General features: G+C 48.6%; 1 protein-coding gene across 1 annotated transcript; it reads right to left on the bottom strand.

Annotated features, from left to right (window-relative positions):
• Position 1: 1 nt before the first annotated feature.
• On the bottom strand, positions 2–26,762 carry slc25a4 (solute carrier family 25 member 4). Its single transcript, XM_078397090.1, has 4 exons — positions 26,652–26,762; positions 13,433–13,919; positions 3,812–3,952; positions 2–159 (listed from the first exon to the last, which is right to left on the bottom strand). Exons 1-4 carry the CDS (start codon positions 26,760–26,762, stop codon positions 2–4), a joined length of 897 nt encoding a protein of 298 aa, XP_078253216.1.
• Positions 26,763–27,999: the final 1,237 nt, after the last annotated feature.

The raw sequence follows: 27,999 nt of genomic DNA, 5'->3' as shown, positions 1-27,999 counted from the left end.
CTTAGGTGTATTTCTTAATTTCATCATACAGGACCAGTACAAAGGCACCTCCCATTCCTCGCAGCACATTTGACCAGGCACCTTTGAAGAAAGCTTTAGATCCTTCGTCCTTGGCAATTTTTCTCCAGCAATCCATTGTGCCCGAGTACATAATATCAGCTGTTAAGACATCACAACAGTCATGTTAGATATGTATCACGCATAATCCACTTCTCTCTCTAAACCATCTGCCCCTTCCGTTATCAGACTTCTACATGGTCCTTCCATAGGCTAAGGTACCATCCGCTTCACCTCTCCTCCATTAGGAAACATGTTCCCAATGTTGGGGGGGGGGGGGAGTCCAGAACCAGGGGCAACACAGTTTAAGAATAAGGGGTAGGCCATTTAGAAAGGAGATGAGGAAAAACCTTTTCAGTCAGAGAGTTGTGAATCTGTGGAATTCTCTGCCTCAGAAGGCAGTGGAGGCCAATTCTCTGGATGCTTTCAAGAGAGAGTTAGATAAAGTTCTAAAAGATAGCGGAGTCAAGGGATATGGGAGAGGGCAGGAACGGGGTAATGATTGTGGATGATCAGCCATGATCACAGTGAATGGCAGTGCTGGCTCAAAGGGCCGAATGGCCTGTTCCTGCACCTATTGTCTTGTCTATTATTGTCTACAGATATTGGACTTTGTCTATGGAACTGACATAGGAAATAAGTGCAGGAGTAGGCCATTCAGCCCTTCAAGCCATTCAATATAGTCATGGCTGATCATCCACAATCACTACCCTGTTCCTGCCTCCTCCCCATATCCCTTTATTCCGTTAGCCCTAAGAGCTATATCTAACTCTCTCTTGAAAACAGCCAGTGAATTGGCCTCCACTGCCTTCTGTGGCAGAGAATTCCACAGATTCACAACTCTGGGTGAAAAAGATTTTCCTCATGTCTGTTCTAAATGGCCGACCCCTTATTCTTAAAATGTGCCCCTGGTTCTGGACTGCTAGCCTGTCACGTGCCTCGGTCCTACGCACAATCCCACCCCCCTATCTTAACAAAACACAATGTGCTGGAAGAACACAGCAGGATTAGGCAGCATCTGTGGAGGGGAATGAACAGGCAGCCCTTCTTCAGTCTGATGGAGTAGGGGGGTAGACAATAGACAATAGACAATAGGTGCAGGAGGAGGCCATTCGGCCCTTTGAGCCAGCACCGCCATTCAATGTGATCATGGCTGATCATTCTCAATCAGTACCCCGTTCCTGCCTTCTCCCCATACCCCCTGACTCCGCTATCCTTAAGAGCTCTATCTAGCTCTCTCTTGAATGCATTCAGAGAATTGGCCTCCACTGCCTTCTGAGGCAGAGAATTCCACAGATTCACAACTCTCTGACTGAAAATGTTTTTCCTCATCTCCGTTCTAAATGGCCTACCCCTTATTCTTAAACTGTGGCTCCTTGTTCTGGACTCCCCCAACATTGGGAACATGTTTCCTGCTTCTAACGTGTCCAACCCCTTAATAATCTTATACGTTTCGATAAGATCCCCCCCTCATCCTTCTAAATTCCAGTGTATACAAGCCTAGTCGCTCCAGTCCCGGCAGAGAAGGAAGAGAATCCATCGCGGACTATAGTGAATATGTTTTGCGACTGTCCCGGCCCTATACTGACGACAACTCTTTGCATACTGACGTACTGTATGCCAAACAAAGAACTTCGCTGTACCAAGCAAGTGTGACAATAATGTATCAATCATCTCGCTTTATAACGCTGATAACGTCATAACTCCAAAGACGTACAGGTATGTAGGTTAATTGGCTGGGTAAATGTAAAAAATTGTCCCTAGTGGGTGTAGGATAGTGTTAATGTACGGGGATCGCTGGGCGGCACGGACTTGGTGGGCCGAAAAAGGCCTGTTTCCGGCTGTATATATATGATATGATGATATGATATGATATGATAGGAGCAGAATTAGGCCATTCGGCCCATCAAGTCTACTCCATCATTCAGTGTGCGGCAGGGTGGCGCAGTGGTGGAGTTGCTGCCTTACAGTGAATGCAGCGCCGGAGCCACGGGTTCGATCCCGACTACGGGTGCTGTCTGTACGGAGTTTGTACGTTCTCCCCGTGACCTGCGTGGGTTTTCTCCGAGCTCTTCCGTTTCGTCCCACACCCCAAAGACGCACAGGTATGTAGGCTAATTGGCTTGGTAAATGTATAAATTGCCCTGGTGGGTGTAGGATAGTGTTAGTGTGCGGGGATCGCTGGTCGGCGCGGATCCGGTGGGCCGAAAGGGTCTGTTTCCTCGCTGTATTGCTAAAGAAAAATATCATGGCTGATCTATCTCTCCCTCCTAACCCCATTCTCCTGCCTTCTCCCCGTAACCCCTGACACCCGTACGAAGCAGGTCTCTTTTCCAGCTTTCTTCCCCACCACAATCAGTCTGAAGAAAGGACACGAGCAATATCCATGTGCTATGAGGATGCTGACGGACCCACTGAGATACCCCAGCACTCTGTGCCTTACTCAGGATTCCAGCATCATCGCTTGGCTTTATTTAGAGTAACTATTCTTCCCGTTACTCTCCAAACCGGGCAAAAGGTACAGAAGTGTGAAAACGCACACCTCCAGATTCTGGAACAGTTTCTTCCCAGCTGTTTTCAGGAAACTAAACAATCCTACCAACAACTAGAGAGCAGTCCTGAACTACTATCCCACCTCATTGGAGACCCTTGGACTATTTTTGATCGGACTTTGTGGGTGGCGCAGCGGTAGAGTTGCTGCCTTACAGCGCCAGAGACCCGGGATCCATCCCGACTGCGGGCGCTGTCTGTACGGAGTTTGTACGTTCTCCCCGTGACCTGCGTGGGTTTTCTCCGAGATCTTCAGTTTCCTCCCACACTCCAAAGACATACAGGTTTGTAGTTTAATTGGCTCGGTATAATTGTAAAATTGGCCCTCGTGTGTGTAGGATAGTGTTCGTGTGGGGGGATCGCTGGGCGGCGCGGACTCGGTGAGTCGTAGGGCATGTTTCCACGCTGTATTTCTAAACTAAATTAAACTAAACTTCACTGGCTTTATCTTGCACTAAACATTATTCAATAGACAATAGGTGCAGGAGGAGGCCATTCGGCCCTTCGAGCCAGCACCGCCATTCAATGCGATCATGGCTGATCATTCTCAATCAGTACCCCGTTCCTGCCTTCTCTAAGGTATAAGATTATTAAGGGGTTGGACACGTTAGAGGCTGGAAACATGTTCCCAATGTTAGGGAATTAACCTAGTAAATCTACGCTGTACGCCCTCAATAGCAAGAATATCCTTCCTCAAATTTGGAGACCAAAACTGCACACAGTACTCCAGGTGCGGTCTCACTAGGGCCCTGTACAACCGCAGAAGGACCTCTTTGCTCCTATACTCAACTGCTCTTGTTATGAAGGCCAACATTCCATTGGCTTTCTTCACTGCCTGCTGTACCTGCATGCTTCCTTTCAGTGACTGATGCACTAGGACACCCAGATCTCGTTGTACATCCTCTTATCCTAACTTGTTCTCATGTTAGGAAACATGTTATCATGTATTTGTACACTGTTGACGGCTCGATTGTAATCATGTGTTGTCTTTCTGCTGACTGGTTAGCACGCAACAAAAGCTTTTCACTGTATGTCGGTACACACGACAATAAACTAAACTCAAACTTAAACTCAGTAGGTTAATGACAAAGATGGTCACAAAATCCTGGGGTAGCTCAGGGCATATCAGCATCTCTGGAGAGGAGGAATGGGTGACGTTTTGGGTCGTAACCCGAACGTCAAGGTGATTCTGGCTTGCACGTACCTCCCTTCCGACCGGACTGCATCATCATCCGTCGACGGACCGTGTCGAACGGGTAGGACACCAGGCCAGCCACTGCCGTGACCGACTGTGCGATCATCCAGCTGATCAGGATATGCACGTTCTTCGGATCTGGCATCATCCCTGGTGAACACAAAACACACCTCTCGCTTAGTTCCCCAGAGGAGAATAGACTACCTTCTACACGACTGGTAGAGCCGCCGACTCACGGCGCCAGGGACCCGGGTTCAATCCCAAGTCAAGTCAAGTCAAGTTTATTTGTCACGTACACATACACGATGTGCAGTGAAATGAAAGTGGCAATGCCTGCGGATTGTGCAACAAAAAAAAATTACAGTTACAGGCATATAAATTAAAGTTAATACAGAGAAGACAAAATTTAGTCCCTGGAGTTATAATAGTTAACAGTCCTGATGGCCTGTGGGAAGAAACTCCGTCTCATCCTCTCCGTTTTCACAGCGTGACAGCGGAGGTGTTTGCCTGATCGTAGCATCTGGAACAGTCCGTTGCTGGGGTGGTAGGGGTCCCCCATAATCTTGCTGGCTCTGGATCTGCACCTCCTGATGTATAGGTCCTGCAGGGGGGCGAGTGTAGTTCCCATGGTACGTTCTGCCGAACGCACTGCTCTCCGCAGGGCCTTCCTGTCCTGGGCAGAGCTGTTCCCAAATCAGACCTGACCTCGGGTGCTGCCTGTGTGTGTGTGGAGTTTGCACGTTCTCTCCGTGACCCGCGTGGGTTTCCTCCGGGTGCACCGGTTTCCCCCCCCCCACACTCCAAAGACGTACAGGTTTTGTGGGTTGTGATAAAAATGAACTGCAGTTGCTGGATTACAGCAAAAATAGGCACAAAATGGTGGAGCAACTCAGCGGGTCAGGCGGCATCTCTGGAGAGAATGGACAATCCATAGACAAGTTGCTGAGTTACTCCAGCATTTTGTGTCTATCTCTGGTTTGTAGGTTTCATTGGCTTCTGAGGTTGCCTCGAGTGAGCAGATGCAAAAGTGGGATAGCAGAGAATTAATGTGAATGGGTTGGCGTGGACTCGGTGGGCGAAAGGGCCTGATTCCATGACGTCTCTTTCAATCAATTTAATAACGTAGAACTGGTGTGAAACGTTGGTCAATGGTCAGTGTGGACTCGGTGGGCCTGTTTCCATGTTGAATCCCTAAATATCTCTAAACTGACCTGGATCGAGTGGATGTTTCCACTAGTGGGAGAGTCTCGGACCAGAGGGCACGGCCTCAGAACAAAAGGACACCTTTAGAAAGGAGATGGGGAGGAATCTCTTTAGTCAGAGGGTGGAGAATCTGCGGAATTCATTGCTACAGATAGCTGTGGAGGCCACGTCATTGGGTATTTTTAAAGCAGATATGGACAGATTCTTGAAAGCATGGAAACGTAGAAAATAGATGCAGGAGGAGGCTATTCAGCCCTTCGAGCCGGCACCGCCATTCATTGTGATCATGGCTGATCATCCACGATCAATCAGTAACCCGTGCCTGCCTTCTCCCCATACCCCTTGATTCCGCTAGCCCCATGAGCTCTATCTAACGATCCATAGATACTGCTTAGTACGGGGGTCAGGGGAGATGGCAGGAGAATGGGGTTGAATGGGAAAGATAGATCAGCCGTGATTGAATGGGGGAGCAAGCATGTCGAGCTTAATGGAGTAATTCTGCAGCTGTGGCTTATGAACGTGAACTAAACTCTAAACCAGACGTGCGGCTGTGCATAGGCCTTGCAGCTTTCACAGCGCTGGGCTCAAGTACCAACCCTGTTTGACAGACACGGACAAGTGGTGGTGCCATTCAGCCGCACAATGAAATGGACACCATGAGAGCAACCATCGACTTCTCCAACTTTAGATAGTTCCTCTGTCCCTCTCTTCCCCTCCCCCTTCCCAGATTTCCCTCTATCTTCCTGTCTCCACCTATATCCTTCCTTTGTCCCGCCCCCCCCCCCGACATCAGTCTGAAGAAGGGTCTCGACCCGAAACGTCACCCATTCCTTCTCTCCTGAGATGCTGCCTGACCCGCTGAGTTACTCCAGCATTTTGTGAATAAATACCTTCGATTTGTACCAGCATCTGCAGTTATTTTCTTACAGTACCATGAGAGCAACCAGTCACTGCTGCTTGGCTGGCAAGACCCCGCAGCAAGGGCGGTCACGGTGGCGCAGCGGTAGAGTTGCCGCCTTTACAGCGAATGCAGCGCCAGAGACCCGGGTTCCATCCCGACTACGGGCGCCGTCTGTACGGAGTTTGTACGTTCTCCCCGTGACCTGCGTGGGTTTTCTCCGAGATCTTCGGTTTCCTCCCGCACTCCAAAGACGTACAGGTTTGTAGGTTAATTGGCTGGGTAAATGTAAAAATTGTCCTGAGTGTGTGTGGGACAGGGCCGTCTTAACGCATGGGCCTGATGGGCACTTGCCCGGGGCCCCACGAGCATAGGGGCCCCATGCTGATCTGTGTATGTTAAGTGACTTGCAATAAATAAATACTACTTTAAAAATGTAGGTTCAATAAATGCTTTTTTCGCAACATTTTCGGTCCCTAAGTGTTTTTTTCGCAACATTTTCCATCCCTAAGTGCTTCTCACAGCGATTTGTTTCACAACAATTAGCTCCCTAAGTGCTTTGCTTTTCCATCCCTAAGTGCTTCTCACAGCGATCTGTAAGTGCTTTTCGCAACAATGTAGCACCCTAAGTCCATCGCTAAGTGCTTTTCGGTAAGGGCTTTTTGCCGGCACGGCAGGGGGGGGGCTGGTAGGGAAAGGGGGGTGGGGGAGAGTAACGGTGGGGGCGACGGGGAGGGTGGGAGGAGGAGAGAGTGGGGGTGGGAGGAGGCAGAGTGGGACTGGGGAGGGGCCCCAGTACACTGCTTTGCCCGGGGCCCATAATGCTGTAAAGACGGCCCTGGTGTGGGATAGTGTTTTAATGTGCGGGGATCGCTGGTCGGCGCAGACCTGGTTGGCCGGAAGAGCCTGTTTCCGCGCTGTATCTCTAAACTAAACTAAACTAAAACCTCATGTTGTTTAACTCTTTAATTCCTCCGTTGACTTAAGTTTAGTTTAGTTTAGTTGAGTGGAACGGAGTGGAGGGTAGTTTACTTTTAGAGTCACAGCGCGGAAACAGGCCCTTCGTCCCACCAGGTCCGCGATGGCATTGAGAGGGAGAGATGGATCAGCCATGATTGAATGGTGAAGTAGACTTGATGGGCCGAATGGCCTAATTCTGGTCCTAGAACCTATGAACTATGAACTTATAACCTCAGCTTCCTCAGAAAATGCAGATTTCACGGCAATGGAACAGAGTTGTATTGAAGGGATAGCCCCAGATAGAGTGGATGTGCAGAGGATGTTTCCAGTAGAGGGGGAATTTAGGACCAGAGGGCACAGCCTCAGAATAAAAGGACGAATGGCGGGACTGTCGTATGTTGAAAGACTGGAGCGACTAGGCTTGTGTACACTGGAATTTAGAAGGATCTTATTGAAACATAAAAGATTATTAAGGGATTGGACACGCTAGAGGCTGGAAACATGTTCCCGATGTTGGGGGAGTCCAGAACCAAGGGCCACAGTTTAAGAATAAGGGGTAGGCCATTTAGAACGGAGATGAGGAAAAACTTGTTCAGTCGGAGAGTTGTAAATCTGTGGAATTCTCTGCCTCAGAAGGCAGTGGAGGCCGTTTCTCTGGATGCTTTCAAGAGAGAGCTAGATAGAGCTCTTAAGGATAGCGGAGTCAGGGGGTATGGGGAGAAGGCAGGAACGGGGTACTGATTGAGAATGATCAGCCATGATCATATTGAATGGCGGTGCTGGCTCGAAGGGCCGAATGGCCTACTCCTGCACCTATTGTCTATTGGACCTTTAGAAAGGAAATGAGGAGGAATTTCTTTAGCCAGAGGGTGGTGAATCTGTGGAATTCATTGCCACAGACGGCTGTGGAGGCCAAGTCATTGAGTATTTTAAACGTGGTTCTTGATTACTAAGGGTGCCAAAGATTACAGCGAGAAGGCGGGAGAATGGGGTTGAGAGGGAAATATAGATCAGCCATGATCGAATGGTGGAGCAGAGTCGATGGGCCGAATAGTCTAGTTCTGTTCCTATGTCTTATGAACAGATGACAACAATACATGGGTTACTTGGTCTGGCCCTGAGTGTCCGGCAGTAAATCTGGAAAAGGAATGGATTATCCCCTGGGAATTCATGAGTCAATTCGTAAGGAAAAGACACTCCTTAACAAATTTAAGGAGGAAGGACATTCTTGCTATTGAGTGCAGCGTAGGTTCACCAGGTTAATTCCCGGGATGGCCGGACTGTCATATGTGGAAAGAATGGAACTACTGGGCTTGTATACACTGGAATTTAGAAGGATGAGAGGGGATCTTATAGAAACATATAAGATTATTAAGGGATTGGACACGCTAGATGCAGGAAACATGTTCCCAATGTTGGGGGAGTCCAGAACCAGGGGCTACAGCTTAAGAATAAGGGGTAGGTCATTTAGAACTGAGATGAGGAAAAACCTTTTCACACAGAGAGTTGTGAATCTGTGGAATTCTCTGCCACAGAAGGCAGTGGAGGCCAATTCACTGGATGCATTCGAAAGAGAGTTAGATAGAGCTCTTAGGGCGAGCGGAATCAAGGGGTATGAGGAGAAGGCAGGAACGGGGTACTGATTGTGAATGATCAGCCCTGATCACATTGTATGGCGTTGCTGGCTCGATGGGCCGAATGGCTTACTTCTGCACCTATTGTCTATGCATCTATGTCTATGTATCTATGTAAAGCAACTTGACATCATGTCTGGCATGGTCATTGTGGGCCGAAGGTCCTGTTCCTGTGCTGCATTGTTCTATGGTTTATACGTGTTATTACACTCAGCAAACTAGTTTATGCTCAAGCGCGCACTGCACGCCATCTCCACCTTTTGAATTTAGCGGGTGTTTGTCATCTTTTAGTACATTTAATCTATATAGTAAAACTCTTGTTTGTTTGTTTGTTTGTTTGTTTGTTTGTTTGTTCCTGAACTAAAGCCAAAACGGTACACGATAGCGCGATAATGTTAGGTCCACCTTAGTCAACGTCGTCCCTTTGGTGCTAATGGAAGAAGCTTCATTGAAATCGGTGTTATATATTTTTAAAGTTATTCACATTTTAAAGTTTAAATCTATCTCCTAGGGAGGGAGGGGGGAGGGAAGGAGGTGGGGGACGGAGGGAGGGGGGAGGATAAGGGCAGGTTGAGGGGGATGGAGTGGGGGAGGAGGGGAAGGGGAGGGGAGGAGGGAGGGTGGGGGGAGGAGGGAGGGAGGGGGAGGGTGGAGGGGGATGGGGAGGGGAGGAGGGAGGGAAGAGGGGGAGAGGAAGGGGGGAGGGGGAGGGGGGGGAGTGAGGGGTGGGGATGGGGGTAGGGGGAGGGTGGAGTGGGGGAGGAGAGGGTGCTGCACCAATCTAGGGGAGAGGTTTGGGCCCAACGGGTCCACTTGGTCTAGTAATTAGTTAATAGGGGCAAACCTCTAGTGAAATCTGACATGGTTTTATGAATGAGAACGGCTATTTGAAATGCATTTGGACAGGGCACGTGGGTGGGAAAGATTGAAAGGGGTAAGGGCCAAATGCAGGCAGATTGGATTATTTTAGATGGGGCATCTTGGTTGGCATGGACTGCTTGGGCTGAATGGCCTGTTTCCTTGCCGTGTGACTAAATAGCCTAACAGTTGTTGATAAGCAACATTTTTGATAGTCAGAGAGTGATACAGTGTGGAAACGGGCCCTTCGGCCCAACACGCCCACACCGGCCAACAATGTCCCAGCTACCCGAGTCCAACTTGCCTGCGCTTGGTCCATAACCCTCCAAACCTGTCCTATCCATGTACCTGTCCAACTGTTTCTTAAACGATGGGATAATCCCTGATTCAACAACCTCCTCTGGCAGCTCGTTCCACACACCCACCACCCTCTGATGATGGGGAAAAAAATCTGAATAAGTACATATTATTGATCTTAAATTATTATTTAAAACTTCTTCTTGGTATGAGAGGGTTAAGGGCCAAACGCAGGCAAATGGGGTTAATTTAGATGGGACATCTAGGTCGGCATAGACAAGATGGGTCGAATGGCCTGTTAGACAATAGACAATAGGTGCAGGAGGAGGCCATTCAGCCCTTCGAGCCAGCACCACCATTCAATGTGATCATGGCTGATCATTCTCAATCAGTACCTCGTTCCTGCCTTCTCCCCATACCCACTGACTCCGCTATCCTTAAGAGCTCTATCCAGCTCTCTCTTGAATGCATTCAGAGAATTGGCCTCCACTGCCTTCTGAGGCAGAGAATTCCACAGATTCACAACTCTCCGTTTCCCCACTATATGACACTATAGCTCTGTTCAACATGCACTTGGACAGGGAATGCACTAGGAAAGGTTGAATCCACCAGGTGGCGCCAGCAATGGCTGCCTCGCCAACAGTCTGCCTGTCCCTACCTTCTCTGTTGTTTTACGGTATGTGTTAAATGTATGTTTTTCTCGTGTTCTTTCGCTTGTTTTATGTGGGGTGTGGGGGGTGGAGTCGGAGGAAATTTTTCTAAATCTCTTACCTCGACGGAAATGCGGCACGGTAGCGCAGCGGTAGAGTTGCTGCTTTACAGCGAATGCAGCGCCGGAGACTCAGGTTCGATCCTGACTACGGGTGCTGCACTGTAAGGAGTTTGTACGTTCTCCCCGTGACCTGCGTGGGTTTTCTCCGAGATCTTCGGTTTCCTCCCACACTCCAAAGACGTACAGGTGTGTAGGTTAATTGACTGGGTAAATGTAAAAATTGTTCCTAGTGGGTGTAGGATAGTGTTAATGTGCGGGGATCGCTGGGCGGCACGGACTTGGAGGGCCGAAAAGGCCTGTTTCCGGCTGTATATATATGATATGATATGATATCGTGTCTCCGTCCGCACTGCGGCCTAACATCGAGGAGCTGGCGGCCTTTGCTGGAGCCCGACTCTGGGAGCTCCGGCCACGGGAGCCTGCGGACACCATCGTGGAGCTCGCGATCCCTTTACCAGGGATCGACCTCTGAGCTCCAACCGCTGGTGCCTGCGGACGTTAACATTGTGGAGCTCGCGGTCTCTGGTCAGAGACCGATTTCGGGAGCTCCAAACCACAGGAGCTTCGACCGCCCCAACGCGGCAGCTTCGATTTTAGATTTTTAGATACAGCGCGGAAAATGGCCCTTCGGCCCACCGGATCCGCGCCGCCCAGCGATCCCCGCACATTAACACTATCCTACACACACTAGGCATATTTTTTTTTTACATTTGCCCAGCCAATTAACCTACATACCTGTACGTCTTTGGAGTGTGGGAGGAAACCGAAAATCTCGGAGAAAACCCACGCAAGTCACGGGGAGAACGTACAAACTCCATACGGACGGCGCCCGTAGTCAGGATCGAACCTGAGTCTCCGGCGCTGCATTCGCTGTAAGGCAGCAACTCTACTGCTGCGCCACCATGCCGCCCCATCAATCGATCAATCAATCGATCAATCAATCGATCGCCGCCAACTGCGGATGGTTCGACTGCCCCGACCGCAGGAGAATAAGGAGGAAGGTTAGACTTCCATCACAGTGAGGAATGTGGGGAATCCTCTGTGGTGGATGTTTATGTTAACTTTTATGTATTTGTTTGTCTTGTTACTTTTTTTTAGTATGGCGATATGGTAATTCGAGTTTCACTGTACCTTAATTGGTACATGTAACAATAAACTGACCTTTGAAACCTTTGAGGTATAAGGGACAAACGCAGGAAACAGAGGTTGATTTAGATGGGACATCTTGGTCGACATGGACAAATTGGGCCGAAAGGCCTGTTTCCCTGCAGTATATATCTTTATTCTATAGACACAAAATGCTGGAGTAACTCAGGCAGCATCTCTGCAGACAAGGAATTGGTGACGTTTCGGGTCGAGACCCTTCTTCAGACTGATGTCAGGGGAGTGGGCAGGTCAGAGATAGAATGTAGTCGGAGACAGAGACTCGTAGGATAACTGGGAAGGGGGAGGGGATCGAAAGCAAGGGCTATTTGAAGTTAGAGAAGTCAATGTTCGTACCGCTGGGGTGTAAACTACCCAAGCGAAATATGAGGTGCTGTGCCTCCAATCTGCGCTGGGCCTCACTCTGACAATGGAGGAGGCCCAGGACAGAAAGGTCAGTGTGGGAATGGGAGGGGGAGTTGAAGTGTTGGGCAACCGGGAGATCAGGTAAGTTAAGGCGGACTGTAGCACTATTTACTATAGCTCTACTTAAAATGCACTTGCGCAGGTACATGGATAGGAAAGGTTCTGAGGAGGAAGGGCCAGACGCTGGCAAATGGGATTATTTTAGGTAGGACATATTTGGTTGGTATGGACCAGTTGGGCAGAGGAGCCATGCTGCACGACATGATCGATTGATTGATTGACTCTGACTGATTGATTGATTGATTGATTGATTGATTGATTGATGGATTGATCGATCGATTGATTCATTGATTGATGGGGAGGGGAATTTGTAACTTTGTACTATTTGTGACTATTGCATACCTTGGCTATACGAGCAAAGAATTTCACTGTGACTGTGACTACAGTATTCATTCATTCATTCATTGAGTCTTAGAGACAGAGTGATACAGTGTAGAAACAGGCCCTTCAGCCCAACTCGCCCACACTGGCCAACAATGTCCCAGCTACCCTCGTCCCATCTGCATGCTCTTGGTCCATAACCCTCCAAACCTGTCCTATCCATGAACCTGTCCAGCTGTTTCTTAAACGATGGGATAGTCCCAGCCTCAACTACCTCCTCTGGCAGCTTGTTACATACACCAACCACCCTCTGTGTGAAAATTCATACCTCATTCATACTTTATGTCCATATGTTTAAACGTATGTCTTATATCTTTTGTATCATAAAATGCTGGAGTAACTCAGCAGGTCAGGCAGCATCTAGGAGAGAGGGAAAAAGGGAATGGGTCCCTAGTACAGAGAAGGTTCACCAGATTGATCCCTGGGATGGCGGGACTTTCATATGAAGAAAGACTGGATAAACTCGGCTTGTACTCGCTGGGATTTAGAAGACTGTGGGGGGATCTTATTGAAACATATAAAATGCTTAAGGGGTTGGAGAGGCTAGATGCAGGAAGATTGTTCCCGATGTTGGGGAAGTCCAGAACCAGGGGTCACAGCTTAAGGATAAGGGGGAAGTCTTTTAGGACCGAGATGAGAAAACATTTCTTCACACAGAGTGGTGAGTCTGTGGAATTCTCTGCCACAGAGGGTAGTTGAGGCCAGTTCATTGGCTATATTTAAGAGGGAGTTAGATGTGGCCCTTGTGGCTAAAGGGATCAGGGGGTATGGGGAGAAGGCAGGTACGGGATACTGAGCTGGATGATCAGCCATGATCATATTGAATGGCGGTGCAGGCTCGAAGGACTGAATGGCCTACTCCTGCACCTATTTTCTATGTTTCTATGTTTATCTTATCTTACATCTTATCTAATCTCATATCGTACGCATGTCTTACGCCTGTACATTTCTACCCATGACTCTATGGTTTGCCGCAGTTCCGGCCGCGACCATCTCACCTTTGGCGGTGTCATAGACGCCAAAGTAGGCGGCCCGGTAAATGATGATGCCCTGGACGGAGACAGCAAAGCCTTGGTACAGGCCTCTGATGCCGTCCGACTTGAAGATCTTGGTGAGGCAGCTGACCAGGCCGGTGAACTCTCTCTCGCTCGTGCCCTTGCCCACGTCGGCGGCCAGCCGGGTCCGGGCAAAGTCCAGCGGGTAGACGAAGCACAGGGAGGTGGCGCCTGCCGCCCCGCCCGACGCCAGGTTGCCGGCAAAGTAGCGCCAGAACTGCGTCTTCTGGTCGACGCCGCCCAGGAAGAACTTCTTGTACTTGTCCTTGAAGGCGAAGTTGAGGGCCTGGGTGGGGAAATACCTAATCACGTTGGCCAGGTTCCCTCGCCAGAAGGCGATGAAGCCCTGCTCCTTGGGAATGCGCACGACACAGTCAATGATCCCCTTGTACTGCATCTCGGCTGTGATCTGCTTGCTCGCATGTTGCACCTGGAAAAGGGATTACAGAGCACAAGAGAAATCTGTTACAATGAGCCCAATTGAACCAGGAAGACCTTGCAACACCGCCAGGACATACACCGATCAGAAAAAAACTTTATGACCACCTGCCTAGTATGCTGTTGGTCCTCCGTGTGCAGCCCCATACGCAGCAGGGTGCGATGCACTGTGTATTGTGACACATTCCTCCCGTGACCACCATTAACATTTTCCGTGACTTGTGCCACAGTCGACCTTCTGTCGGTTCGGACCAGACGGGATAGCCTTCGTTGCCATTGCGCATCGATGAGCCTTGGGCGCCCAACACCCTGTCTGTCGCCGGTTTGTGGTTTGTCCCTCCTTGGACCACTGTCGGTAGGTGCTCACCACTGCTGACCGGGAGCACCCCACAAGCCTTGCCGTTTCAGAGATGCTCTGACCCAGTCGTCTGGCCATAACAATTTGGCCCTTGTCAAAGTCGCTCAGGTCTTTACTCCTGCCCATTTCGCCTGCATCCAACACATCAACTTCAAGAACTGACTGTTCACTTGCTGCCTAATATATCCCATCCCTTGACAGGTGCCATTGTAGCAAGATAATCAATGTTATTCACTTCACCTGTCAGTGGTCATAATGTTTTGGCTGATCGGTGGTGTAGAAACATAGAAAATAGGTGCAGGAGCCAGCACCACCATTCAATATCATCATGGTTTATCATCCAGAATCAGTACCCCATTCCTGCTTTCTCCCAAAATCCCTTGATTCCGTTTGCCCGTAGACCTATATCTTGAAGGTCAGATCAGGATCCCTGCACTTACAACAACTGGAACTTGAAAATGGTGCCAAACTGGAGACTCTGTCTACTGTCTCAGTGTACTACTACTGTACACTTGTACTGCGCCTAAGATGCTTATCTAAGGTGTTTGTGGTCCGACAGTGGTCCGAGGAGGGACAAACCACAAACCGGTGACAGACAGGGTTTTGGGCGCCCAAGGCTCATCGATGCGCGAGGGCAACGAAGGCTATCCCGTCTGGTCCGAACCGACAGAAGGTCGACTGTGGCACAAGTCACAGAAAACTTTAATGGTGGTCATGGGAGGAATGTGTCACAATACACAGTGCATCGCACCCTGCTGCGTATGGGGCTGCACACGGAGGACCAACAGCATATTGGGCAGGTGGTCATAATGTTTTGGATGATCGTTGTGAGTGTTTATGCGTAGTGATACTTGTACTGAACTGTATACAAAAATGACTTCCACTGTACCTCAGTGCGTGTCACAAATAAAGTACCATACATTGCCACACCAAAATTGGTGCTTTTGATCTTTTCCGATAGCAAATTCCCGGAATGGCGGGACTGTCATATGTTGAAAGACTGGAGCGACTAGGTTTGTATACACTGGAATTTAGAAGGATGAGAGGGGATCTTATCGAAACGTACAAGATTATTAAGGGGTTGGACATGTTAGAGGCAGGAAACATGTTCCCAATGTTGGGGGAGTCCAGAACCAGGGACCATAGTTTAAGAATAAGGGGTAGGCCATTTAGAACGGAGATGAGGAACAACTTTTTCAGTCAGAGAGTTGTGAATCTGTAGAATTCTCTGCCTCAGAGGGCAGTGGAGGCCAAATCTCTGAATACATTCAAGAGAGAGCTAGATAGAGCTCTTAAGGATAGCGGAGTCAGGGGGTATGGGGAGAAAGCAGGAACGGGGTACTGATTGAGAATGATCAGCCATGATCACATTGAATGGCGGTGCTGGCTCGAAGGGCCGAATGGCCTACTCCTGCACCTATTGTCTATTGTCCATTGTCAAACGGCCAAATAATAATCCATTAAGGTTAATTCTAGGAATCTGTAACCCATGTGGTATTGGATTGATGAGGCTGGATTCCATGTGTTTAGTCCAGTTTAAAGATACAGCATGGAAACTGGCGGTTGGGTCCACTGAGTGCTTGTCCCATTACCACCTTTAACTTTCATCCTAAGATGCTGCTCTGGTTCTGTGAGGCAGCAGCTCCACCAGCTGTGCCACAGTTGTAAATAGAAAGGTGCAGGTAGGCATCTATAGACTAAAACTCTCGTTTGTTTGTTTGTTTGTTCCTGAACTACAGCCAAAATGGTACACGATAGCGCGACAATTATAGGCCCACCTTACTCACCGTCGTCCCTTTGGTGCTCATGGAAGAAGTTTCATTGAAATCGGTGCTATATTTTTAAAAGTTATTCACATTTTAAAGGTTAAATCTATCTCCTAGGGAGGGAGGGGGGAGGGAGGGAAAGAGGATAACGGGGGGTTGAGGGGAAGGAGTGGGGGGTAGGTGAAGGGGGAGGGGGAGGGAGGAGGGAGGAGGAGGGAGGGGGAGGGGGGATAGGGGAGGGGGGGAGGAGAGGGTGCTGCACCAATGCAGGAGAGTTTTGCCTGTTCGGCCCACTTGTATCAAATAAGATTAAGCTACATTTATCAATATACTACAATGCTGAGAACTATATTAGTATAGTTTAGTTTCGCTTAGAGATACACTGCGGAAACAGGCCCTTCGGCCCACCAAGTCTGCGGCCAGCGATTGCCCCTTACTCTAGCACTATCCTACACAAACTAGGGACAATTTACACTGAATCCAATAAACCTACAAACCTGTATGTATTTGGAGTGTGGGTGGGAAACCGGAGCACCCGGAGAAAACCCACGCAGGTCACGGGGAGAACATATAAACTCTGTACAGGCAGCGCCCGTGGTCAGGATCGTACCCAGGTCTCTGGCGCTGTAAAGAAGCAACTGTACCGCTGTGCCACTGTGCCGCCCTGGATTGGGCACCCTGTATCTTACTCTTCTCTCTATTATTGTACTTGAGTTTGACTTGATAGTATTTATGTGCGGTACATCGGATTCGTTTGGATAGCATGCAAGACAAAGCTTTTCACTGTACCTCGCTCGGTACACGTGACAATAATAGCCCAAAACCTAAAAACCCAAACCCTGCCCAGCCTTGCGGGCACACATTAACTCATAATATAATGATTAAAGTCGAAACAAATAAATGTACATTATCCATTAACTAATCACGATTGATAAACATAGAAACATAGAAAATAGGTGCAGGAGTAGGCCATTTGGCCCTTCGTGCCAGCACAGCCATTTAATATGATGATGGCTGATCATCCAGAATCACTACTCCGTTCCTGCTTTCTCCCCATATCCCTTGATTCCATTAGCCCTAAGAGCTATATCTAACTTTCTCTTGAAAACATCAAGTGAATCGGCCTCCACTGCCTTCTGTGGCAGAGAATTCCACAGAATCACAGCTCTCTGGGTGAAAATGTTTTTCCTCATCTCAGTCCTAGATGGCCTACCCCCTTATTCTTAGTAATCATACGTGGAGACGCAAGAAACTGCAGATGCCAAAAACTTGATTAAAACACAAAGTGGAGGTGCAACGCAGTGGGTCAGGCAGCATCTGTGGAGGGAGTGACGAAGACCCCTGACCCGAAACGCCATCTATCCATTCCTTCCACAGATGCTGCCTGAACTGCTGAGTTCCTCCAGCTCTTTGTTTTGTTTAGTTCAGAGATACAGCGGGGAAACAGGCCCTTCGGCCCACCGAGTCCGCGCCGACCAGCAATCCCCGCATACTAACTCTATCCTACACACACTAGGGACAATTTACAAGTTTACCAAAGCCAATTAATCTACAAACCTGTACGTCTTTGGAATGTGGGAGGAAACCGGAGCACCCGGAGAAAACCCACGCTGTCATGGGGAGAACGTACAAACTCCGTACAGACAGCACCCGTAGTCGAGGTCAAACCCGGGTCTCTGGCGCTGTAAGGCAGCAACTCTACCGCTGTGCCACCGTGGTGTTTTATGAAACATATCTGTCATGCTAGAAATGCCGGGACACTGAAGATAGACTCAAAATGCTGGAGTAACCCAGCGGGACAGGCAGCATCCCTGGATAGAAGGAATGGGTGACGTTTCGGGTCAGGACCCTTCTTCAAATTGCAACATGTATACCGTGAAAAACCCTACTGAATGTCCATTAAATGTGCCCATAAATTGCACTGACACTGCAGAGCAAGGCCTGCCAAGCTGCTTGTAAACCAGAAAGGCCATCTGTCCATTACCCTCCTGCGTGGCATTGATGGCACAGCGGTAGAGTTGCTGCCTTACAGCGCCAGAGACACGATCCTGACTACGGGAGCTGTCTGTACAGAGTTTGTATCTTCTCCCCATGACCATGTGGGTTTCCTCCGGTTTCCTCGCACATTTTTGTAGGTTAATTGGCTTCGGTAAAAATTGTCCCTTGTGTGTGGGATAGTGTTAGTGTACGGGGTGATCGCTTGGTCGGCACGGACTCGGTGGGCCGAAGGGCCCGTTTCCATGCTATACCTCTAAACTAAACTAAACTAAACTAGATTCATAGCGAGGGCATTTGAGTATAGGAGCAGGGAGTTTCTGCTGCAGTTGTACAGGGCATTGGTGAGACCGCACCTGGAGTATTGCGTACAGTTTTGGTCTCCTAATCTGAGGAAAGACATTCTTGCCATAGAGGGAGTACAGAGAAGGTTCACCAGATTGATTCCTGGGATGGCAGGACTTTCATATGAAGAAAGACTGGATAGACTCGGCTTGTACTCGCTGGAATTTAGAAGATTGAGGGGGGATCTTATAGAAACGTACAAAATTCTTAAGATGTGGCCCTTGTGGCTAAAGGGATCAGGGGGTATGGAGAGAAGGCAGGTACGGAATACTGAGTTGGATGATCAGCCATGATCACATTGAATGGCGGTGCAGGCTCGAAGGGCCGAATGGCCTACTCCTGCACCTATTTTCTATGTTTCTAACCTAAAGATGCTACCTGACCTGCTGAGTTCCCCCACCACTTCAGTATTTTTTTGGCTCAAATTTCTAACGTCTGTAAAAAATTTAAAAAGTGTCCTTTCCAGCGAGTTCTCCTGTATGCTGTTGTAAAAGAAAACAATCTCAAACTGCACCCCCAGTGTTATTAGCAAGAGTTTCCGCCACTTTCACCTTGGTTTGTGTAACACACGAGAGGCGTAAGCAAGGATATATGATGTTTGACGGGGTGGGTACATACCAAGTAATCGTGAAACTATTGAACGAGGGCATGTTGGCACTGGCCGATGGAAAGGCAAAGTTCACGATACTCTGCCACAGAGGGCAGTGGAGGCCAAATCACTGGATGAATTCAAGAGAGAGTTAGATAGAGCTCTGGGGGCTAGCGGAATCAAGGGGAGAAGTTGGGCCCAGGCTACTGGTTGTGGATGATCAGCCATGATCACAATGAATGGCGGTGCTGGCTTGAAGGGCCGATTGGCCTCCCCCTGCACCTATTTTCTATGTTTTCTATGTCTATGATACGAAAGGCATGTGGTCCTATCAAAGCATAACACGCATGAGTAACTCAACCAGTCAAGCAGCATCTATGGAGCGAATGGACAGTTGCCGTTTCAGGTCGGGTCTCTTCTTCAGACTGATTTTAGTGGTGCCATTCATAAGTTCATGAGTTCTCGGAACAGAATAAGGCCATTCGCTCCATCAGGTCTACTCTGCCATTCAATCATGGCTGATCTGTCTCTCCCTCCTACAACCCCATTCTCCTCCTGCCTTCTCCCCATAACCCCTGACGCCCGTACTAATCAGGGCTGGGGGGCAGAGAGAAAACTGGAAGAGAGAGGTGGGGGCATGACAGAGCTTCGCAAGTGGTACGTGGGTGCATGTGAAGGTTGGCAAACAGGTGGACTAAGTGGCAAAGGCTGGGGGGGGTGGTGGGGGGGAGTGTACAAAAGGCTGTTGGATGGTGGGAGAGGACTAGTGTAATCTTAAACTGGAGGGAGGGATACAGCGCGGAAACAGGCCCTTCGGCCCACCGGGTCCGTGCCGCCCAGCGATCCCCGCACATTAACACTATCCTACACACACTAGGGACAATTTTTTTACATTTGCCCAGCCAATTAACCTACATACCTGTACGTCTTTGGAGTGTGGGAGGAAACCGAAGATCTCGGAGAAAACCCACGCAGGTCACGGGGAGAACGTACAAACTCTGTACAGACGGCGCCCGAAGTCGGGATCGAACCTGAGTCTCCGGCGCTGCATTCGCTGTAAGGCAGCAACTCTACCGCTGCTCCACCGTGCCGCCCGATGTAGGTAGAAATGGACAGGGAATAGACCTGGATAGAGTGGATGTGGAAAGGATGTTTCCACCAGTGGGAGAGTCTAGGACCAGAGGTCACAGCCTCAGAATTAAAAGGACATTCCTTTAGGAAGGAGATGAGGAGGAAATTCTTTAGCCGAAGGGTAGTGAATCTGTGGAATTCCTTGCCACAGAAGTCTGGAGGCCAAGTCAGTGGATTTCCTTTTGAAGCAGAGATAGATAGATTCTTGATGAGTACGGGTGTCAGGGGTTACGGGGAGAAGCCAGGAGAATGGGATTAGGAGGGAGAGATAGATCAGCCATGATTGAATGGCGGAGTAGACTTGATGGGCCGAATGGCCTAATTCTACTCCTATCACTTATGATCTTTCTTTTCACTTCTTTGCACAGCTAGTATCCTTCGATAACGGGGATAGGCCGAGACTAGACCCACTTCAGAGACCTCGGGCAGCACAGTGGCACAGCGGGTAGTGCTGCTACCTCATGGTGCGGGAGACTCGGGTTCGATCCTGACCTCATGCTGTCTGTGCAGAGTTTGCACGTTTCTCCCTGTTTTTCTGCTGGCTGGTTAGCACACAACGAAAGCTTTTCACTGTGCATCCGTACACGTGACAGTACACGACTGTAAACTGTGTGGTGTATGGAGTGGATGAGAAAGTCGGATAACACAAAATGAGTGGGTGACCGATGGTCTGTGTGGACTGGGTGGGGCGCAAGGGCCACCTGTTTCAACCCTGCATCTTTCAATCAGTCAATACCGTGCAGCCACCGGGAAGAAGCGAGAGACCAGGGCAGTGCCAGACTGGATTGATGAACCTCAATGATGTGTAATTGACACTCAATGTCAAACCGTTTGATAATCATCAATTGGAGATGACCAATCATCAAATGGAGATGATCAATCATCAATTGGAGATGACCAATCATCAATTGGAGATGATCAATCATCAATTGGAATAAACAATTTCATTACGGTATAAACCGTGAAAGAATGAATTAAAGCTTGTGCCGAATGAATCGCAACATTTAGTCCAGTTTAGAGATACAGCGGGGAAACAGGCCCTTCGGCCCACCGAGTCCGCGCCGACCCGCGATCCCCGCACACTAACGCTATCCTACACACACTAGGGACAATTTCACCAAGCCAATTAGTCGACAAACCTGTAGGCTAATGAGAGTACGGGGGGGGGGGGGACCAAAGATCTCTGAGAAAACCCACACAGGTCACGGGGCGAACGTACAAACTCCGTACAGACAGCACCACCCGTGGTCGGGATTGAACCCGGGTCTTCTGCTCTGACAGGCAGCAACTCTACCGCTGCGCCTTTAAAATGCAACCCAAATATTGGAGGCACAAGGAACTGCAGATGCTGGAACCTTGAGCAAAACACGAAGTGTTGGAGGAACTCAGCGGGCCAGGCAGCATCTGCGGGGGGAGGGGGGGGTGGGGTGGACAGGCGACAGCTTGGCAAATGTTAAGTGCAGAATCAGCCGCAAGAAGGGTCCCGACCCGAAATGTCACCTGTTCATTCCCAACCACAGATGCTGCCCGACCCGCTGAGTTTCACCAGCACTCTGTGTTTGCTTAAAGTAGCTGAAATGTCGGAGCCGGTGAAGCAAGTTTACAAAAATATAATGGCTAATTCAAATCAGAGAAATGGCCAGTTTCCATTGAAAGCTAAAATCGCAGTGTTACAGCGGAGAGATCACAAATACAATCTTCCCAAACAAAGACCAAATTTGACAGTGGAGGCAAATGCGGACTGCAGTCCAAGTCATTTGGTGCATGGAACGTCCAACTCTAAAGTCCAAAGTGTACCTCTAAAGTCTAAACGGATCTTATCGAAACGTATAAGATTATTAAGGGGTTGGACACGTTAGAGGCAGGAAACATGTTCCCAATGTTGGGGGAGTCCAGAACAAGGGGCCACAGTTTAAGAATAATGGGTAGGCCATTTAGAACTGAGATGAGGAAAAACGTTTTCAGTCAGAGAGTTGTGAATCTGTGGAATTCTCTGGCTCAGAAGGCAGTGGAGGCCTATTAAGAGCTAGGGAGAGCTAGATAGAGCTCTTAAGGATAGCGGAGTCAGGTGGTATGGGGAGAAGGCAGGAACGGGGTACTGATTGAGAATGATCAGCCATGATCACATTGAATGGCGGTGCTGGCTCGAAGGGCTGAATGGCCTCCTCCTGCACCTATTGTCTATTGTCTAAAGTATATCTCTAAAATATGAAGTCTAAAATGTATCTCTGCAGTCTAAAATGTGTCTTCAAAGTCTAATGTTTAAAGTGTATCTCTAAAGTCTAAAATGTATCTCCACAGTCTAAAGTCTAAATGTATCTCTGAAGTCTAATAGTGTAGGAAAATAACTGCAGATGCTGGTACAAATGGAAGGTTTCACAAAATGCAGGAGTAACTCAGCGGGTCAGGCAGCATCTCTGGAGAGAAGGAATGGGTGAAGGGTCTCGACCCGAAACGTCACCCATTCCTACTCTCCTGAGATGCTGCCTGACCCGCTGTGTTACTCCAGCATTTTGTGAAATAAATACCTTCGAAAGTCTAAAATGTATCTCTAAAGCTTGAACAGTAGTACATCTCTACAGTCTAAAACGTATCTCCACAGTCTAAAGTCTAAAACGTATCTCCACAGTCTAAAGTCTCAAATGTATCTCCCCAGTCTAGTCTAAAACATATCTCCACAGTCTAAAGTCTAAAATGTATCTCCACAGTCTAAACTCTAAAACGTATCTCCACAGTCTAAAGTCTAAAACCTATCTCCACAGTCTAAAGTCTAAAATGTATCTCCACAGTCTAAAGTAAAGTCTAAACCAAAGAACAGTACAGCACAGGGGACATGCCCTTTGGCCCAAAATGCCTGCGCCGAACATGATGCCAAGTTTGACTAATCTCTGCCCGCACATGACCCATGTCCCACAATTCCCTGCACATCCACGTGCCTATCTAAAACCCTCTTAAACACCACTACTGTATCTGCCTCCCACCACCCCTGGCAGTGCGTTCCAGGCACCCACTAGAATATTGACTTCATATTTCCACGCTTATCAAATAGCCGGACTTTATCAGCCAACTATAATCGAAATCCCCCCTCTTTTACAATCACCAACCAATCCTGCTTTTGACACGTTGGCCAGAATGACAAGATATGGTTCCTCGGAATCTAATACGTTAGGCAGGCACAAGGAACTGCAGATGCTGGAAATTTGAGAAAAGTACAAAGTGCTGGAGTAACTCAGCGGGCTGGGCAATTTTACAAAATTTACAATGGATTTAGACTTCTTCAGACTTAGTCGTCGGGTTGGTGTAAATGTATTGTTCTCTGGAATTTAGAAGGATGAGAAGAGATCTTATCGAAACGTATAAGATTATTAAGGGGTTGGACACTTTAGAGGCAGGAAACATGTTCCCAATGTTGGGGGAGTCCAGAACCAGGGGCCACAGTTTAAGAATCAAGGGGTAGGCCATTTAGAACTGAGATGAGGAAAAACTTTTTCAGTCAGAGAGTTGTGAATCTGTGGAATTCTTTGCCTCGGAAGGCAGTGGAGGCCAATTCTCTGAATGCATTCAAGAGAGAGATAGATAGAGCTCTTAAGGATAGCGGAGTCAGGGGGTATGGGGAGAAGGCAGGAACGGGGTACTGATTGAGAATGATCAGCCATGATCACATTGAATGGTGGTGCTGGCTCGAAGGGCCGAATGGCCTCCTCCTGCACCTATTGTCTATTGTCTATTTGAGCGAACTATCTATCCATCCCCGCCGTGAAACCAGGGCTGTGATTTGATTTTGTACATTCATGGACTGGCCAAATGTGACAAGGTCACGGGTCTGACCCGTCACCCATTCCTTCTCTCCAGAGATGCTGCTTACTACCCTACACACACACTCGGGGAGGGGGGCAATTTTACATTTACACCAAGCCAATTAACCTACAAACCTGTACACGCGGGTCACGGGGAGAACTTACAAACTCCGTACAGACAGCAACCGGAGTGAGGATCGAACCCGGGGCTCCGGCGCTGTGAGGCAGGAACGCCACCGGCTCTTGACTCTTAGTCCTCCAAAATATTCCAAATGGAATTTAAACTGGAGGTGAACACCGCGCTGGCAGTTTAACCCACAAACTACACCTTAATTTCTCGCTCGGGTTGAAGATAGGAGTCAAGGGTCTCGACCCGAAACGTCGCCCATTCCTTCTCTCCAGAGATGCTGCCTGACCCGCTGAGTTACTCCAGCATTTTGTGAATAAATACCTTCGATTTGTACCAGCATCTGCAGTTATTTTCTTATACAGTCAATCGTATTGTATTGTATTGAGTCTAACTAAATAAGCACGATTTTTAGATTAGCCATGAGTAAGTAATTCATGCAAAAGAAAAAAAGTTTTGCGCTTTCAAGGATTGCCCTGTGTGTGTGTGCGTGTGAGTGTGTGTGGGTGTGTGGGTGGGTGTGTGTGTGAGTATGTGTGCATGTGTGTGAGAGTGTGTGCGTGTGTGTGTGTGTGTGTGTGTGTGTGTGTGTGTGTGAATGTGAGTGTGTGTGTGAATGTGAGTGTGTGTGCGTGTGCGTGTGTGTGTGTGAGAGTGTGCGTGTGAGTGTGTGTGCGTGTGGGTGTGTTTGAGTGTGTGTGTGTGTGTGTGTGTGTGTGTGCATGTGTGTGAGTGTGTGAGTGTGTGTGTGTGTGTGTGTGTGTGCGTGTATGTGTGTGCGTGTGTGTGTGTGTGCGTGTGTGTGCGTGTGTGTGTGCGTGTGTGTGCGTGTGTGTGTGTATTCGCAGTCTCCTGTCTCTTTCTAATATACCGACACCAAACTCTCACAAAGAATATCTGGAGATGGCATCTGCTCTCCGGGATCCAGTTACCCTGAAGATATCCCGTGGTGAGATTACTCGCGGCCAGTTAAGAAATTTTCAAAACTGCAAAGTTGGCTCAAACTGGTTAAATAACTCCGCGGGCAATCAATTTTTAAAAAAAACAAAACTTCGCCATAATGCCCAGATAAATTTGTCAGAAAAACATTGCTCACAATAAACTAATCTGGACTCCCGGGACCTTGGCGTCTGCGATTCCATGTAGAAAGTGGAAGGTCATGTGTGAGTCAATGAGACACCAAGGTGTCTTTTTATAGCTGGGCACAGCCCACGAGGGCTCCTGACTTGCGCCAGTACTGCCACTAAAGTCTCGGTCTTAGTTTAGTTCAGAGATACAGAGCGGTAGAGTTGCTGCCTTCCAGCGAATGCAGCGCCGGAGACTGTGCTGTCTGTACGGAGTTTGTACGTTCTCCCCGTGACCTTCGTGCGTTTTCTCCGAGATCTTCTGCTTCCTCCCACCCACACTCCAAAGACGTACAGGTTTGTTGGAGGTTAATTGACCTGGTAAATGATTTTTAAAAATGTTCCCTAGTGGGTGTAGGATAGTGTTGGAAAGGAGTGCAGGAGAAACAATCTGCAAATGCTGGCTTAAATCGAAGGTCGACACAAAATGCTGGAGTAACTCAGCGGGTCAGGCAGCATCTCAGGAGAGAAGGAATGGGTCGAGATCCTTCTTCAGACTGAGTCTCGACCCATTCCTTCTCTCCTGAGATGCTGCCTGAGCCGCTGAGTTACTCCAGTATTTTTGTGTTGAATTATGTTAATGTGCTGTATCTCTAAACTAAACTACAAACTAAACTGAATCGACCAGCGATCCCAGCACAGACAGAACCCGACGTCAGGAATCGAACCCGGGTCTCTGGCGTTGCGAGGCAGACAACTCTACCGCGGCGCCGACCAGAGAAGCTCATTCCAAGCGGGGTTGGAACCATCAGGAACGTGACAAATCCAGGTCAAGTCAAGTCAAGTCAATTTTATTTGTACAGCACATTTAAAAACAACCCACGTTGACCAAAGTGCTGCACATCAGTTCAGGAACTAAGAAAACGAACATACAATGGCACACAAGCATAACAGCACATACATAAACAGTTTATGTATCAGGAACGTGACAACTCCAGGATTTGGGTCAAGTCAATTTTATTTGTACAGCACATTTAAAAACAACCCACGTTGACCAAAGTGCTGTATGTACATCAGTTCATGTACTACGATTATTAAGGGGTTGGACACGTTAGAGGCAGGAAACATGTTCCCAATGTTGGGAGAGTCCAGAACAAGGGGCCACAGTTTTAAGAAAAAGGGGTAGGCCATTTAGAACTGAGATGAGGAAAAACTTTTTCAGTCAGAGAGTTGTGAATCTGCGGAATTCTCTGCCTCAGAAGCCAGTGGAGGCCAATTCTCTGAATGCATTCAAGAGAGAGTTAGATAGAGCTCTTAAGGATAGCGGAGTCAGGGGGTATGGAGAGAAGGCAGGAACGGGGTACTGATTGAGAATGATCAGCCATGATCACATTGAATGGTGGTGCTGGCTCGAAGGGCCGAATGGTCTCCTCCTGCACCTATTGTCTATTGTCTACGAACGAACGTACAATGGCACACAAACATAACAGCACATACATAAACAGTTTATGTTGCCCCCTCCACTCCACCCCCACCCCAAGTCCACACTTACTTGTAACAGTAGCTTCACCCGCTCTATGGGCGCCACCGCCGTCTTGGAGATAGCAGCGGCCACTCCCCCGGCCAGAAAGTCCTTGAGGAAGCTGATAGCGTAGTCACCCATCAGGATTCCTTGTGGTCGACCTGGTCTGGCGAGGAAAATGCCACAACAGCAACAACGACCTCCCTCCCAGTCCAAACCGCGCCGGACCAAATGGGCGCACCTGCCACCCCGCACCTAATATAAACTCTCCGGTCTATCGCGAGAGAGGTGGGGAGTAAGTGGAGCCGGGGGGGGACAGGGCATTGGAGCAGCTCGGCAGATCTCCCGTGTCAGTCACAGTTCAGGAGAGAAGCCATCCATGGTGGCCCCGGAGAGAACAGAGGACACTAGGGGGCATTTAAAGGGCACATTTAAAGTCCATGGAGACGTCGTGTTGCAAACCAGGCTTGGTGCAAATGTAAAATTGTCCCTCGTGTGTGTGTGTAGGGCAGTGTAAATGTGTGGGTTAGGCTTCTTGCACGGACCACCGCGGGGAATCTCACTGGACATTTACACAACCAACACACTTTGAGAAAGCCTTGCTTTAGCTTGTATGGGAAAATAACTGCAGGCGCTGGTACAAATTGAAGGCATCACACAAAACGCTGGTATTTATTCACACAAAATGCTGGAGTCACTCAGTCTGAAGAAGGGCCTCGACAATAGACTGTAGACTACAGATGCAGGAGGAGGCCATTCGGCCCTTCGAGCCAGCACCGCCATTCAATGTGATCATGGCATCAGTACCCCGTTCCTGCCTTTTCCCCTATACCCCCTGACTCTGCTATCTTTAACAGCTCGACCCGAAACGTCACCCATTCCTTCTCTCCCGAGATGCTGCCTGACCCGCTGAGTTACTCCAGCATTTTGTGATAACTTCTGCTTTAGATTGTAGGTCAATTGGCTTGGTGTAAAGGTAAAATTGTTCCTCGTGTGTGTAGGGTAGTGTTAATGTGTGGGTTAGACGTACAGGGTTTGTAGGTTCATTGGCTTGGTGTAAATGTAACATTGTCCCTCGCGTGTGTGTGGGGTAGTGTTAATGTGCTGGTCGGCACGGACTCGATGGGCTGAAGGGCCCGTTTCCCCCCTGCATCTCTAAACTAAACTAAACTTGAACAATAAGGTATCTAAAAAAACGTACCGATAAAAATAAAATGAAGGGATAACCAGGGACTAATTTGATTAAGTTGTTGGTCTTTTGATGCTCAAGTGTTCTGCGAGCAATCTGTATCGCGGAAACTTCTCTCTTCAGAGATGCTGCCTGGCCCGCTGAGTTACCCCAGCACTTTGTATCTTTCTGTGGGAGTTTAGAGACGGC

Source organism: Rhinoraja longicauda, chromosome 3, assembly GCF_053455715.1.
Source record: "Rhinoraja longicauda isolate Sanriku21f chromosome 3, sRhiLon1.1, whole genome shotgun sequence".
Lineage (NCBI taxonomy): Eukaryota > Metazoa > Chordata > Chondrichthyes > Rajiformes > Arhynchobatidae > Rhinoraja > Rhinoraja longicauda.
This window is presented reverse-complemented; position numbering and strand designations above follow the sequence as displayed.